At 32.5% G+C, this 17,201-nt stretch overlaps 1 protein-coding gene across 1 annotated transcript; it reads right to left on the reverse strand.

Moving 5' to 3' along the window:
- Positions 1-6,950: 6,950 nt before the first annotated feature.
- Positions 6,951-7,499, reverse strand: LOC135269924 (putative protein FAM47D). Its single transcript, XM_064364568.1, has one exon. The coding sequence runs from the start codon at positions 7,497-7,499 to the stop codon at positions 6,951-6,953; it is 549 nt and encodes a 182-aa protein (XP_064220638.1).
- Positions 7,500-17,201: the final 9,702 nt, after the last annotated feature.

Raw genomic sequence — 17,201 nt, forward strand, 5'->3', positions numbered from 1 at the left:
ATCATGCCTCATTTACTAAGAGAAACTAAAATATACCTGCTAATAATGATAGAAAACATCATTCAGCTGCACCTAACAGGAAATAAGAAACGTTCTTTTCAAAAATGAATAAGCATGTACAGAAAGTATTATGTGATGAGAAAATGATATGGTTAAAGAGTAATGCAAGTGCAATTTGTCTAGAATTAAAATTTTTATAAAAAAGCTTTCTCATAGGTATCATTGTAAGCACCATAAGAGAGATAAAAATTTAACTGATATTATTCAAAGGAAAATCAAAGATTACAACTGCACTAATTGCCTACTGCTTAAAAGGAAATGTCTTGATTTTCAAAGTCTTATTTTTATTACTTTGGAGCTTTCCTTTCTTCTTAAAAGACATGTTTTGCTATGACTATCTAAAATATCTCATATCATTCCTTCATTAAAAAATCATTTTGTTAAAGTACTTTATATAGAATTATAAGAATATGAATAAATTTGCATATTAGTTTTCTTTCATAGAATGGGTAATATGAATGAGTATTTCTTTCTAGGTATCTTGTTTTTCTGCTCTGAATTTTTTTAAAGTCTTAATTGTTCTTTCTTTCCTTCTTATCCATTTATTTTTAATAGGGCCTTACTCTGTCACTCAGGCTGGAGTGCAGCGGTGCAATCTGGGCTCACTGCAACCTCCACTTCCTAGGGTCAAGCAAGTTTACCACTTCAGCCTCACAAGTAGCTGGGCCTACGGGTGCATGCCACCAGGCTTGGCAATTTTTTCTTTTTTTTTATAATTGTAGTGACAGTGTCTCACTGTATTGTCCAGGATGAACTGTAAATCCTGTGCTCAAGTGATCCTCCAACCTTGGCCTCCCAAAGTGCTGTGATTACAAGCGTGAGCCACTGCACCAAAGTCTTAGTTCTTGAGACTCTGAAATTTCCTCAGCATGTATCTTCGTATGGATCCTTTTTTTATCCATTGAACTCAATACGTTACTCCAAGGACTAATTTCGGTCTTAAAAATTGGCTATTTTTTCAGCTCTGAGATTTTAAAAATTAATATCTCTTTGATGACATCTTCTTTGTTTCTTACATTCTTTTATGTGTTTTTTTGAGTTGGACTTAATCACCAAATTTTTGAATTATCTATAATATCTTTCATCACTTTACCTTTTGCTCAATATTTGGCAAAAAATTATGGATTCTTGTACCCTTTGTCCTGATCTATTGCATTATTTAGTTAATATGCTAATGATTTAAATTCCAGAAATACTATTATAATTTTTATTAATGATAAATAAATGTAATATTATTTCAGAATATTAATTTATATTACTTACTTAAACTACATTTTAAATACAGTTAAATTTATCTAAGTTGAATGTTTTCCCAAGGATGTTTCATTTGATCTGTGAAAGTTTAGTAGCTATTACTTGAAAAAAGTCTGTTGTGAGGTGAAATAAGTTTAGGAAAACTTACAACTTAGGAAAAACTGTGTTTGACAAATACTAAACATATTTCTTGAATCTATATTAAATAACTCGTGGGAAATGAGAAACTGTAAGAACCAGTTTCATACTAGCAATTTCTTAGATTTATTTTACTAACTACACTTATAATTTAGGGAACATATGAAGGCACAGAATAGTTTAAGAGATACAAGAAATTCACTGTAGAATATCATGCATTGGGAATATATTTTTTACAATGGAATTTTGTTAAATTTAATGTGATATGGTTCTAGAAATTTCTGATATTTTTGTGTTAAATAAATACAAGAGTTACATTCAGAATACAAGAGGAAGAGAGTATTATTTACTTATTGTCCCACAACATTTCCTTCTTCAGAATTTCAAAATGAATTTTCTACATATTTGCATTAGTGATAGTTTGGAAACTTGGTTGTCTTTTTCCTAGGTGACTGGGATGATTTAAATGAAGGGAATTGAAGGACAATCACTATTGAAAGCATTGAGTAAGTTTATTTCAGCTTTCCTCCTTATGACTACCAAGGAGAAATCCATTCAATTAGTTTCTGTCTGTATGGAGAATAACTGCTGACAGGGTCTAAAAAGAACTAACTGTATTAAATTATGTTTTATAAAATTTATTATAATCAAATCAACAGTGAGCTGTATTGGATATTGCTTGTTTTCTGTCCAAATTATACAAAAGCATTTGTTTTTACCAGTAACTTTTTCCCCCAAAGAGACTGACAAATAATTCTCAGAAATATTTGAAATATTTTCAGTGTAGTGGATATTGGGTTTGCAAATGTATTTATTTTAATTAATTTAGCTCACAGGGCTAAGTGTTTGTAAGCCTCATTACATGTAAATATTTGATGTATTTTTGTGTAGTATTGAACTACAATTTATTAGATAATGGAATCTTATGAACTTTATTATTTTTTTAAATATTCTTTCTAGGACTAAGTCAATAAGATTCTTGTTCTGAATAATAAATTTTGTAAACTATTGGTAAGCTGACTTTACTTTTAAAAAAGTAAGTGAAAATAAATAATAAATGAAAAGCTTGCTGCTATCTTCTGCCATCACCATGTTGTGGAACACAAATTTCATATTCACATTAAAAAGACATATTGCTGATGTTGATCATTAACTAAGAAAATGAGCCATAGGGGAGACATTATGCTAAAAACAGTTAAATGAGACATATTCCCAAGATACTTTCCTCTTGAAAACAGCCTATAACTAAAATCTTTTAAAATCCATATTGTCATATTATAAACCATTATACTGAAAAAGTTAGAGCCAATCCCTGATTTGAGAAGTAACTACATACCTACGTTGTGTGACCTCATATATATGTAAGCTACATCCTCTTTTTACATTAATTTTAGTTATAACAGTGAATATTCTGGCAGATGGAAAGAAGTTATCAATAGCTATATGATATAGGAGCAGCCTTTGGAATTAAGATAATTTATGATCAATAATCTCAGTGTACTTCTCCTTAATTTAAGGTACATAGATACTGAATAAATACAGTAAGCATTCTTTACTCCTTTCCTAGGAGTTCTTAATCAAATAATCCTCAGCTGAAGGCTTGAGTGTACCTACCCCATCTGAACTGTGAGAACTTTCCTATAGTGATATATTCATCAGGAAAATAGTAGTAACAATGAGAGATGTTATAAGTGTTAAATTAGGTGGGCATTTAAGATGATTCTAATATTACACTTAGCTCACTGTTTGTAATCAATATGTGGTAGCTATTATTATATTTTTAAAAGTAGGCTGTCTCTGAAAAAGTAGTCAATTTATTATGTAAAATCTTACCTTAGTTGTTCTATTAGTCTGTTTTTACACAGCTATGAAGAAGTATCTGAGACTGGGTAATTTATAAAGGAAAGAGATTTAACTGACTTACAGTTCCACATGGCTAGGGAGGCCTCGGGAAACCTAAAATCATGGCCGAGGGTGAAGGGGAAGCAAGCACCTTCTTCACAAGGCAGCAGGAGGGAGAAGTATGAAGAAGGAACTTCCAAACACTTATAAAACCATCAGATCCCATGAGAACTCACTCACTATCATGAGAACAGCATGGGGGAAATCACCCCCATGATCCAATCACCTCCCACCCTCAACACATGGGGATTACAATTCGAGATGCGATTTGAGTGGGGACACAGAGCCAAACCATGTCAGTTGCTAAAACCTAGATTCTTCTGCTCCAAGTCTAGAAGACAAATAGAACACATTTGCTCTTCTCTTTTGTGCTTTTACTTTCTTCTTCTTTTCTAGCTAGTCTGGAATTTTATTTATATTGCTTCTGGTGAAAGTGTAGTAGGTAGCGCAGTTTCAAAATATGAATAGCTTTAAGAATCAATAAATTCCCAAATTAGCCTAAGAAAGAGGGACTAACCTTCAAAACGTAGCTTACAAAAGCTTATAAAAGTTGCTTATATATTCATAAGGTCTTTAGACTTTTTAAGTATTATTGTCCTGAATTGATATTTAATTTTAACAGTATTTGTCTTGCATCTCTAACAATAACAAAAACGAAACCTTACATTTTTTCTGTGTGTTTCCATTACAGGGTTTTTTGTCTTGGAGTCTCAGTAGTAACGGTGTACTGAGTAATAGATTTTATTATAGTTACTTTAGGCCACTGGATACAGATCCACTACAACTACATAGTGATAATCTGTATTATTAGATTGTGAAAAAATTGACCATTCACAATGTTGAACTTTTTCTTTTAAAAAATGAAATGAAGAAAGATTGCAGATATGCAACGTATAGTACAATTGAATGGTTTTTAGATGATAGTTACTTCCTCCAGGCTCTGGCTATGCAGGCACATTTATATATCAAGTTCTCTTGAATTCTATTTCTAAAAACTATGGATTTGAAGTCAGGATGTTTTCAGAAGTCTATCTGTTGTGAAAAATCTAAATACATCAAACATTGTTTCTGTTTATATCTGTGTGACGACTAATACCAATTTGTGTGATTACAGTGTGAAGAAACCGACATGATTTCTCTGAGGAAAGTTTATTTCTCTGGAATTAGCCATTACCAATAAGCAATAGAAGCCCTAACCAGTGGCTCTTATTTTGCAATTATGCCTTTTCATCTTAATTTTAGTATATGTGCTGCCAAAGCAAGCACCACTTTTTCATAATCTAAGCAATAGCTAAGATTACATGTGATACAGATAAAGGCTATCACCAAATAAACACCAACAAAAAGTTATTTTTATAGTGTCTTTCTGTTTTGATCTTTTAGTACTCTTCTTCCTTTTCTACTCCTCCTCTTCCACAAATATATGTTGAGTATCAATTCTATGATGCTTGAGGCATTAGGCACTTTAATAAGTAATCATTTAAGTCTTATCAGAATTTGAGTTGCATCATATGGTGTCCATTGTGTAGATGAGGATACATCCTTCGTGAAGTGCAGGATCACATAACCAAATGTGGAAAAGGAGGTCTTTCTCTTGCTGAAAGGAACTGAACATTGAATGCTGCTGCATGAAGCCCAAGGCTTCAGTGGAGAACCTCAGAAACCAGATAACTCAGAGCCATAAGGCATGGTATTGGCCTCTGAGAAGTCAGCATAAATAAGGATGGGGTTTCCCAGATTTTTAAGGCATTAATGACTAATTTCTCTAGGATACTGAAATGAGTTCTTCAGTGGAAGACAACTTGGAAATGAGTGTCGCTGTCTACAGATAAAAGATCTTAATAAAAGTCCTCATGAAATTGACCTTGGTGGGGAGACACTGAAACAGGATTACATGGCCTGAGTGATGTCTTAACAATAGAGAAGAATATGTAGGAAGACACAAGAAAGACACAGGTAAGAAAAGGAATATTGACTGGAGTAGGGAAGGCAGGAACATGTGTGTGTATGTGTGCGTAGGTGTGTGTGAGTGTTTATGTACCTAGATAAATTCAGATGAGTCTGGAGCGTTAACAAGCCATGCTTATATTTTACAAAAATACACTCAAGAAGAGACATGGGTTTTAAACTGTTGCAGAAATACAATAAGATATAGTGGTGACATTAACCTAACTTTATGATGACTTTGAAGACAAATTCTAGGCCTTGCCTTAGAAAACAACACAAAAAAAGACTTGGTTCTTCAGGAACAAAATGCCCATGGAAAAACTTCACTATAAACAGAATTTGCTCATAGAGAGATGCATATATCATTGCTTACTTGGATGAAATATATGCATATATTTCCATTTATAGATGGCTTCTTTCATCACTAAAAGAAAAGGTGCACTTCAAATATACACTACAAATATATTTACCTACAAATTTACTTATACCAGACAGTTTTACTTGCTAGTTCTGAAACGTAAAGCAGTTGATTATTACTTTAAACTTATGAGTGCATTTTAAATTGCTATTAATGAAATGAATACCTCAGAACCTAAAGTACAATAAAAATATATTTTAAAAAAAAGAAAATTATTTGAACTTGAACAGATATGTAAGGATATTTGATGTTGCTTGGTAGCTTTTCTCATGCAGATCTATTTTGCACATGAGATTTGCCAGGGAGTTGAAGCTACCTCCTATTCTTCACTTGTTTATATGATTTGGTAACAGTCTGTTGTAATGAAGGTTTATGAACATGGTGAATATTTATACACATTCTATTTAGGGATATGATAAAATTGCATAACTCAAGTTTCACCTATGATTTTGATAGTTTTCAAAATTGTTTTGGGGCTTTGATGGAATTCCAAAGGGGAAGATAATTTTACTATTAAAAAGTATTAACATTATTTTTGCTATAGGCTCCAATTTTTCGTTAACCAAATAATTGTTATAATTATTTTGTTACAATTTTAATAGAAGAAGAGTTATATAATTCTCTTTTTACTCAGCACATTTTGATTTTTTTTTTTGAGACAGGGTCTTGCTCTGTCACCCAGATTGGAGTGCAGTGGCGTGATCACAGCTCACAGCAATCTCTACCTCCTGGGCTGAAGAGATCCTCCCATGTCAGTCCCTGGGGTAGCTGGGACTACAGGTGCACATCACCACTCCTGGCTAATTTTTGTATTTTTTTGTGGAGACCAGGTTTCACCCTGTTGACCAGGCTGGTCTTCAATTCCTGGGCTCAAGCAATCCACCCTCTTAGATCTCCCAAAGCGGGGTAGGATTACAGGCATGAGCCAATGTGCCCAACCCCATGTCTCTTTTTAAGAATAATTCTGCTTTTATTTCTGGTTGTATATATTTTTAGGAATAATTGACATGACCATGTAATATTCACAATGCTTCAAAAATGTGACAAAGTATATGTGAATATTAATTACATAATTGATAAAATATATGAATAATGAAGCCAAAGCAAGTCATTAAGGAATATTTATAAACATTAGATACTGAATTTACAGATGTTGCCAAAGTTGAACATTCACGGGGCCATTCATCATAAATTCTTACTGATGTTTAAAATGAGAGGAAGAAATACCCAATTAAGTACTAAATAGAAAACGGTCTAATCCTGCAATGCCCCCTTGCCATGGTTCTTTGTATTTGTAAAGTTTCATTGCACGTTGCATAGGAGTCTTAACAGAGTCATAAGTCCATCCCATCCTGGCAAACAGCTTTTCAATGACACCAGGCATTTCATAGCCCCTGCTTAGAATGAAATCCTTAAAGACAATCAGTCCATAAAGTTCGTCAAGAATGTCGGGTTCATCAGGCTTTTTAAGTAAGAGCTTGGGGTCAATCAAAGGTTCATCACTTCTTAGCTTTCTCCACAACTTAGGCTTGAGGTCCCATGCTCCATACTTCATCTTCACAGGCTGCGCAGTATAAGAATTCGGTGCTGTCTGTGATTTTCTCCTCCAGAATTTTTCCTTTGAGAGTAATTTGACCTCATCTATTTCCTCTAGCGCTATGTTGTACTGCAGCTCTGAGGTCCACTTGTTTATCTTCTTTATCTGTTGGTCATCATAGGTTGGTTTGCACTTGGGAGTAAAGTCAAAGAGATCCCTGATGGATTCTTCATCAACTCCCATATCTTTGTTCTATTGTGGTCAGTAAAATATTTGACATAAATACAGTATTTTTGAAATTTTTGAGGCCTGTTTATTTGTGGCCTAACATATGGTCTCTCCTGGAGAATGTTCCATGTGCTGAAGAGAAGAATGTGTGATCTGAAACCTTTGGTGCATATTCTGTAAATGTCTATTGGGTCTATAGCACAGATTAAGTCGAGTGATTCTTTGTTGATTTGCTGCCCAGATGATCTCTCCAATGATGAAAGCTGGGTATTAAGGTCCCAAGCTATTATTGTATTGAGATCTATCTCTTCTTTTACCTCTAATAATATTTGCTTTATATATCTGGGTGCTCCATTTTTGAGTGCATATTTACAATTGTTATATCTTTGATGTGGTTTATATGTATGTCCCTGCCAAAATCTCATGTTGAATTATAATCCCCAATGTTGGAAGTGGGGACTGATGAGAGGTTATTGAATCGTGGGGGCAGATTTCTTATGAATGGTTTAGCATCCTCTTGGTACTATTCTAATGATAGTAAGTTCTGTAATCTAAAAGGTGTGTGGAACCTCTCCCCACGCTCTCTCTTTCTTGCTCCTGCTTTTGCCAAGTGAGGTGCCTGCTCCCCCTTTGCCTTCCACCATGATTGGAAGCTTCCTGAGGCCTCCAAGAGCAAAGCTTCTGTGCTTAGTGTACAGAATGCAGAAATGTGAGCCAATTAAACTTCTAATAAATTACCTATTCTCAGTTGTTTTTCATAGCAGTGCAAAAATTGCCTAATAAAATCTTCCTGCTGAGTTGACCACTTCATCATTATATGGTGACTTTCTTTGTCTCTTGTTATAGTTTTTGCCTTGAAATTTATTTTATCTAAGTACAGCTATTCCTGCACCTTATTGGTTTTCATTGGCAAGGAATAATTTTTTCCATTCCTTTATTGTTAGTCCATGTATGTCTTTGAAGGTGGCATATGTTTCTTGTAGGCAACTGATCATTGAGACTTTCTCAACCATCCTGTGTTTGTTTGGGGAGTTTAGTTTACTTATATTCAATGTTATAATTAATGAGTAGGGACTTAACCAGTCGTTTTGTTGTTTTCTGGTTATTTTGTGGTCTTCTCTTTCTTTTTGCCTTCCTTCCTGTCTTCCTTTTAGGGAATTTGATTTTCTCTGGTGGTATGATTTAGTTCCTTGCTTTTCCTTTTTTGTGTGTCTGTTGTATTTTTTTTAATTTGAGGATTCTATCAAGCTTGCAAATACTATGTTTTAAATCATTATTTTAAGCTGATAACAACACTCTTTGCATAAACAAACAAGGAAAAAGAAAAGTAATAAAAACTCTACACCATAACTTCATCACTCTACTTTTTAACTTTTGTTGTTTTGATTTATGTATTATCATACTGTGTATGTCTTGAAAAGTTGTTGCAGTTATTTTTTATTGGTTCATTATTTATTTGAACTTAAGTTTATATACCACTGTTAAAGTGTTCTAGTATTCTGTGTTTGTCTCTGTAATATTATCAGTGAGTCTTTTACCTTCTGATGATTTCCCTTTGCTCATTAACATCCTTTTCTTTCTGATTGAAGTACTCCCTCTAGCATTTCTGGTGTTGATGAAATCCCTCAGGTTTGTTTGTCTGAAAAAGTCTTTATTTCTCCTTCATGTTTGAAGAATATTTTTGCTAGATATACTATTCTAGGGTAAAACATTTTTCCTTCAACACTTTAAATATGACATGCCACTCTCTGGTGGCCTTATAAGGTTTCCACTAAAAAGTCTGCTGCCAGACATATTGAAACTCCCTTTTGTGCAATTTGTTTCTTTTCTCAACTAGTTTTAGGATCCTTTCTATATCATAGACCTTTGGGAGTTTGATTATTAAATGCCTTGAGGTAGCCTTATGGGGGGAGTTAAATCTGCTTGGTGTACTATAACCTTCTTGGTTATAGTGATGTGAATACTGACATCTTTCTCTAACTTTGGGAAGTTCTCTGTTATCCCTTTGAATAAATTTTCTACCCCTATCTCTTTCTCTGCTTCATCTCTAAGGTCAATAACTCTTAGATTTTCCATTTAGAAGCTGTTTTGTAAATATATTAGTTATGCTTCATTGTTTCTTATTCTTTTTTATTTTGTGTCCTGCAACTGTATTTTCAAATAACCTGTCTTCAAGCTCACTAATTCTTTCTTTTTAGCTTGTGTAATTATGGGTTTTTATTTTACTTGGGTAAATAACTAGGAGTGGGATTACTGAATCTTATAGAAAGCAGACATTTAACTTTATAAGAAATGGCCAAACTATATTCTAGAGCAGTTAAACTATTTTACATTTCCACCAGCAATGAATGAGACTCTCAATTGCTCCTCATTCTCCTCAACACTTCCTATTGTCATTTAAAAAAAGTTTAGCTATTCAAATGATATGTGGTGGTATCACACTGTGATTTTTATACCACATTTTTAATTTAAAATTTTATTATTTTAATTTTTTATTTTCTAATTGAACAATAATTGTATATTTTCATAGGGTACGCAGTGATGTTTTGATATATATAATGTGTAGTAGTCATATCAGGGTGAAGAGCATATCATCTTCTCACATATTTAGTGTTTCTTTATGTTGGCAAAATTAAATATACTCATTCTAGCTACCTGAAATAATGTAGTATTGTTAACTATAGTCATAATAGAGTGGTATAGAATGCTAGAAGTTATTCCTCTCATCTAGTTGTAATTTTGTTTGGATTTTTTTTGCATTTTTCTTTTTTAATTTAACTTTTAAGTTCTGGGGAACATGTGAAGATTTGTTATATAGATAAACCTTTGTTACAGGAATTTGTTGTACCGATTATTTCCTCACACAGGTATTCAGCCTAATATCCGTTAGTTATTTTTCATGATCCTCTCCTTCCTCTTAACCTCCACTTATATATGTATGATATATATGCATATCTTAAAATATATAATTTTAAATTACCTTTTGCAAATTTCCTCCTGCTTCCTCTTGTAATCTTGAAAAAAGTAATTGATAGTTTTTTTTCTGTTTGCAACTTGGGGGTTGTGTATATATCAATATCTATACAAAATTATTTTATATAGTTATATATAAGTTGACATATTTATATACCTATTGCTATTATATAAATTTATATATATACATATTAATATATATATATCAATGAGAGAATTTAGTGTATATTGACTAATTTTAATTGGTGAATAATTATTTTAAGGAACTCTGAGCCTTTGAAAAATAAACTGGTATGATTTACAAATGTGACATGTATGTCAAAAATATGGTTATTTTTATCAGTGATTTTCTGTTATATATGTATTTTTTGCATTTTTATTATTTTCCAAGCTAGGTATTCAAAACCCAGGAGATATCAAATTAAAAAGTAATTCATAAATTTAAAATTATTATAATACAATGGCTTAATAATTTCTAATGATATAAAAACACCACAGCTTCTGGGATTTATACAATATTCATTTGTTTGATTAAGACAATATAACAACATTCCATAAAGGATATTTTTAAGTTGATTCTTTCTCTATGGCAAAATAATACAGAATTTTGTTAATTCTAATTCTTTCGATAACTGTCAACTTCGAGGGGGTAGAAGGAGCACTCCCCCTATTATCTCAGCAAAGTAGCATATTATATAAACCTATAAGGGCCTATGAAAGGCAAAGAAGGTTTAAAGACAGGGGATGATATTCTTCATTGTAACCACTCTCAATATTACTTCATGAATGTGTATTCCTCACACTAGTAAATAAGAGTATTATGAAGGAAGACATATTTACATTTAGCTTTCCTCTTGATTGACAAATGTACTTATTATTTTGAACATATCTCACTGTGACTGGAATCCTGTCAAAAGTGAATGTGAAAGCAAGAAAGCACATATAATGCATGTATTTTATAAAGTGCAAATAAATGAGTGATAGAGAAAAACCCTCTTGAAATAAAGATTTACATAATGAACAAATGGGTGGTTATTCAGAATTATAGTTGCATATCAAATTGTAGCCTTCTAATGGATGATTTTTATAACTGTGATATAAATGAAGATGGAGTGTGGTTGCCAAATGATATGGATTAATGCAGATAAATTGTCCTCTCAAGTAGCTGGATTTTATGCGTAACTTTCATGATATTTTCACAATTGTCCACTAATTTATTCATACTTCACTTGCATGCCAAATGGTGGCATTTTGGAAGAAGTATGAAAGACTATGGTCAATCTCATTCAACAAGAATTCATCAAACCACTTACATATTCAAGATACTGTATATTGTAAGAAATACAAAAAGAGACAGTGAAAATGGTTCCAGCCCTTAAGCAACTTCTAAAGTACTGAGGATGATGCATGAAACCATAAAATAAGTATTTAACTGCTAACAACTGGCGCAAGATTGAGTACCACAGAACTTCAGACTAGGGATAAATTAAAAAGGACTTGAATGATCAGGAAATATTCATGAAAGAGGATGTCAGTTTTGCTGTCATGGATGTAAATTTTAAAACAGTATCTAACCAATATACTTTATCACTATGAGTGTGATTCTGTGCTGTATGGTGCAGAACATATATAAATGATTAAACCATATCCTCAAAGATTTATAATTCAGGAGGATAATAAACAGGTTCACAAAGAATTCTAATATAAGGCAGAATGTTATATGTTACAAATAAAAAACATTAAAATTATAACAATGTGCTGAGAAGGTGGTTATGACAAATAAATGAGAAGTTTTTGAAAATGACATGGTATTTAAAATACGGCATTTTGGATGGTGTTCAAAGAAAAGGTTAGGAAACAGAGAAAAGTAGCTCTACCAGCATGAAGCCATAGGAATAAAAGCTCTGGAGGCAGGAAAAGCACAGGCCTTATTTTGAATACAGTAAACCAGTAGTAAATAAATGTGAAAAATGAAATAAGTGATCACACTGAGCATTGGCCTAAAATTCTTATTTCCCTTAATAGAGAAAAGCCATTGAAGGCTTAAATAGAGAATAACTTGATTAAAGCTGTGGCTCAGAACGATCAGGGGAACAAAAAAAATTTAATGGTGAAATGAAAATGGTGGATAAGAGAAATAGAGAGATAAATTGCTTGGACCTCATGTATTTTGATGCTGTTAGGTACTTAAAATTTGTTATTTCTTCTTAGTGTTGAAATCTTTATCATTACATAGTACCTCTCTGTATACTTGATATATTTTCTTGCTCTGAAGTCTGCTCTGCTGAAATTAATATAACCACTTTACCTTCCTTCTGATAAGTGATAGCGTGGTACACCTTGCTGCATCACTTTACTTCTGTCTTACATATCTACATTTATATTAAAGTGAGTTTCTTGTAAAAAGCATATAGTTGGGTTTTGTATTTGATCCACTGTGAAATCTTTGTCTTTTCATTGCTGTATTTAAACAATTGACATTTAACGTGATTATTGATATAGTTAAATTAATATGTGCCATGTGTGTTACTGTTCTTTATTCCTATTTATTTCTTCTACTCTTTTTTCTGCCTTTTGTGGTCTTAATTCAGCTCTTTTTGTGACTCTATTTTATCTACATTTTGTTTAGCATATCAGTGATACTTAGTTTACAACTATTTTAATGGGTTGCCCTAGAGTTTGCAATGTATCTTTGCACTTATTCCAGGTCCACCTTAAAATAACTTGATACTGCTTCCTAGGCAATGCAAGCACCTTACAATAACAACATATTACCAATTTTTCTCTCATCCCTTATATCATTGCTGTCATTCATTCACTGATACATAAAGTATAATCCTTGAATATATTGTTGCTATGGTCATTTTGAGAGAAAACTATCTGTTATGTTACTAAAAAATAATAACATTAAAAATTTTAATTTTATCATCACTTATTCCATCTTCAAAAATCTTTTTTCTTTATGGAGATATGATCATCTGATCTGTACAATTTTCTTTTTCTTTGAATATATTTGTTTAACATTTGTTCCAAAGCAAATCTACTGGCAGCAAATTCCCTCAATTTATGTTGTCTGCAAAAGTCTTTATTTCCCTCTCGCTTTTGAAGGATAATTTTGCAGGATGTGGAATTCTAGGCTGGTAGGGGTATTTTTTTCCTCGCAACAATTTAAATATTTCACTCCACTCTCTTCTTGCTTGCATGCTTTGTGAGGAGAAATCAGAAAAAATTTTCTCTTTGTTTTTTATAGGGAAGGTATTTTGTTCTTCTTCTCTGGCATATCTTTTTCAAAGGGATTAATTTTTTCTTCCCCATACTGGTGTACAAGGTAATTTTTTTTCTGATCCTCACTGTGAAAACATAGTTGGCCTCCTGGAGGTAAAGCTCACAAAAGAGTGAACTGTTTCCTAAGATTGAGTCCCTCTGGACTTCTTATGTCTACAGCTGTCATATTTAAAAGTGAGAAATTATCTTCATGCTAAGATGAGAAACAAAGTAACAAAGTCCACTCTTACCACTCCTGTCAACATCACACCGGAGGTCCCAGTTAATGCAATAAAATCAAAATGGAAGTAAAGGTTTACAGATTGAAAAGGAAAAAGTAAAACTCTTTTTTTTTTTTTTTTAGTTGGGATGATTGCCTATGTAAAAAATTTCAAAGAATCAACAAAATCTTTTGGATCAAATATGTAATTACGGAAAGGTTGCAGGATACGAGATTAGTATACAAAAGCCATTTTTTTTCTTTGAGAAGGAGTCTCACTCTGTCACCAGGCTGGAGTGCAGTGGCACAATCTCAGCTTACTGCAGCCTTCGCTTCTTGGGTTCAAGAGATTTTCCTGCCTCAGCCTCCCAAGTAGCTGGAACTACAGGTGTATGCCACTACGCCCAGCTAATTTTTGTATTTTTAGTAGAGATGGGGTTTCACCATGTTGATCAAGATGGTCTTGATCTCCTGATCTCGTGATCCACCCGCCTCAGCCTCCCAAAATGCTGGGACTACAGGCGTGAGCCACCGTTCCCAGCCCATTTACTTTTTTATGTACCAGAAATGAACAGTTGGAATTTGAATTTAGAAACACAATGCCATTTTATATTAACACCAAAAACATGAAGTGCTTAGGCACAATCTAAGAAAATATGTAAAATATTTACATAAAGAAAAACTGAAAAATTGATGAATAATTAAAGATGCCATATTTTTCAAAATTGTCCATAGATTCAATGCATTTCCAATAAAATTTAAAAACTGTTTTGTAGATTTCAGCAAACTGATTCTAAAGTTTATATGGAAAGGCAAAAGACCAAGAAGAGCCAACACATTGAAGGAGACCAAGATCAGAGGATTAATACTGCCCAACTTCAAGACTATATTGTTACACTAATCAGCATGCTGTGGTATTGGCAAAGAAACAGAAAAATAGATCAGTGGAACAGAATAGAAAGTCCAAAAATAGACCTATATTAATATAATCAATTTATATTTGATAAATGAGCATTAAAATTCAATGGAGAAAGAAGGCTCTTTTCAACAAGAGGTGCTAGAATAATTGCACATTTCATATGCAAAAAAATGGATGTGGACACAGACCTTGCATGTTTTACAAACAATAGCATAAAATGCATAATAGACCTAAATGTAAATGCTAAACCATAAAACTCCCAGATGATAAGAGAAAAAAGGTGGCCTTTGTTTTGGCCAAGACTATTTAGATATAGCATCATTAGCATAATTTATGGAAAAAAGTAGATACTTTAGAATTCCTTAAAATTATAATGTGTTTCTGTGAAACATACTGTTCAGAGAATGAAAATCAAGTCATGAGACAAAATATTTTCAAAACACATATAAAGAATTTGTATCCACAATACATAATTCTAGAAACTCAATAAGAAAACAAACATCTCAATATTAAAAACAGGTAAAATATCTAAACAGATACCAATATTACAAACAGGTAAAATATCTAAACAGATACATGAAAAGATGCTCAACCATATATTAGGAACTTGTAAACTAAAACAATATGATGGTTAATGTTATGTGTCAACTCCATTGGATTGAAAGATGCTTAGATGGCTGCTGAAGCATTGTTTCTGGGTGTGTGCAATTTTGAGTAATTATGTTTCAAGATTGTAAAAAAATCTCTGTTATCAAGCATTTGTAAATTTTGAGATGCTCATGTTAAAATATCAGATTGATATAATATTTAAGAAATAACAGTATACTAATAAAAAAACTAAAATATAGTACATTTCAAAATTTTTCATACCAAATAAAGTCAACAACTAAAATGAAAGTGGATCTATCAAACAGTATCTTCTACTTACAGGATTGAAATAATTCTAATAAATGTTAGAGAAAACCATTTTATTAAAGTATTATCTTTGGTATTCAATTTAGTGGAAATAGCTTGTATTGATATTTGTCTTAGTTTAATATTTATTTCTACTCACCCAGGGCAGTAGAGCCTAACTGCAAGCCTATTATTTAAGAAATAACAGCCTCTGTTTCTAATACTGTCAGTTCAAAATATAAACAGCATTGAATGTCACAAACCCAAATTTAGGTGGAGAATCTACATCATTATCATTTTCTTTAGATTTCGTATAATCTATTGATAAGAAATAGGAGCTTCCAGAAACCATGGAGTTGAAGGTGCATGAAAAAAAGGTTAGAGGTCATTAAAGTAAGAACTACAAGTAATTTTCACCTTATAAGAAACAATGGCAGGAATTCAGGTTTCTATGGCATAGACCAAATGATATTTGAAAAGCACACATTTGTAAAAGATCACTTAATCTCTCTAAGTTCCAAGTCCTCATCTCTGAAATGAAGATGGTAATAAAAAATTATATTTATTTTTATAAGTATTTGCTGAGCCATTGATGGAAAAAATGTTTTGTGATATGAACCGTAAAATATTTTAAAATTTGTTGATAAAATGAATATTGTGGAAAAATAAAACAAATTTTAGGAATACTTATTTTAGTGTCTTAGTTCATTTGGGATGCCATAACAAACATACCATAGACTGGGTGCCTTATAAACAAACAGATTTATTTCTCACAGTTCTGCAGACTCTTAAGTCTAAGATCAAGGCATTGGTAGATTCAGTGTCTGATGAGGACCTGCTTCCTAACATCTCTTTTATAAGGGCACTAATCCCATTTGTGAGAGCTCTGTCCGCATTAGCTAATCACCTCTCAAAGACCCTGCCTCTTCTACAATCAAATTGGGGATTAGAATTTCTTTTTTTTTTTTCAACTTTTATTATAGGTTCAGGGGTACATTTGCAGGTTTATTATATAAGGAAATTTTTGTCACTGGGATTTGATGTACAGATTATTTCATCACCCCGGTACTAAGCCTAGTACCAAATGGTTATTTTTTCTGCTACCCTTCCTCCTTTTAACCTCCACCCTCTGGTAGGCCCCAGTGTCTATAGTTCTCCTCTTTTTTTTTTCCTTATAAATTTGTTAAATTTAGCTCCCATTGATAAGTAAGAACATGCGGTGTTTGGTTTTCTGTTCCTTTGTTAGCTTGCTAAGGATAATGGCCTCCAGCTCTATCCATGTCCCTGCAAAGGATGTGATCTTGTTTTTTTTTGTTTTTTTTTTATGGCTGTATAGTATCCTGTGTTGCATAAGTATCACATTTTCTTTATCCAATCTATCATTGATGGACATGTAGGTTGATTCCATGTCTTTGCTATTATAAATAGTGCTGCAGTGAACAAACAT

The sequence above is a fragment of the Aotus nancymaae genome, unplaced genomic scaffold, assembly GCF_030222135.1.
Source record: "Aotus nancymaae isolate 86718 unplaced genomic scaffold, 86718_ANA_hifiasm-v0.15.2.pri h1tg000058l, whole genome shotgun sequence".
Lineage (NCBI taxonomy): Eukaryota > Metazoa > Chordata > Mammalia > Primates > Aotidae > Aotus > Aotus nancymaae.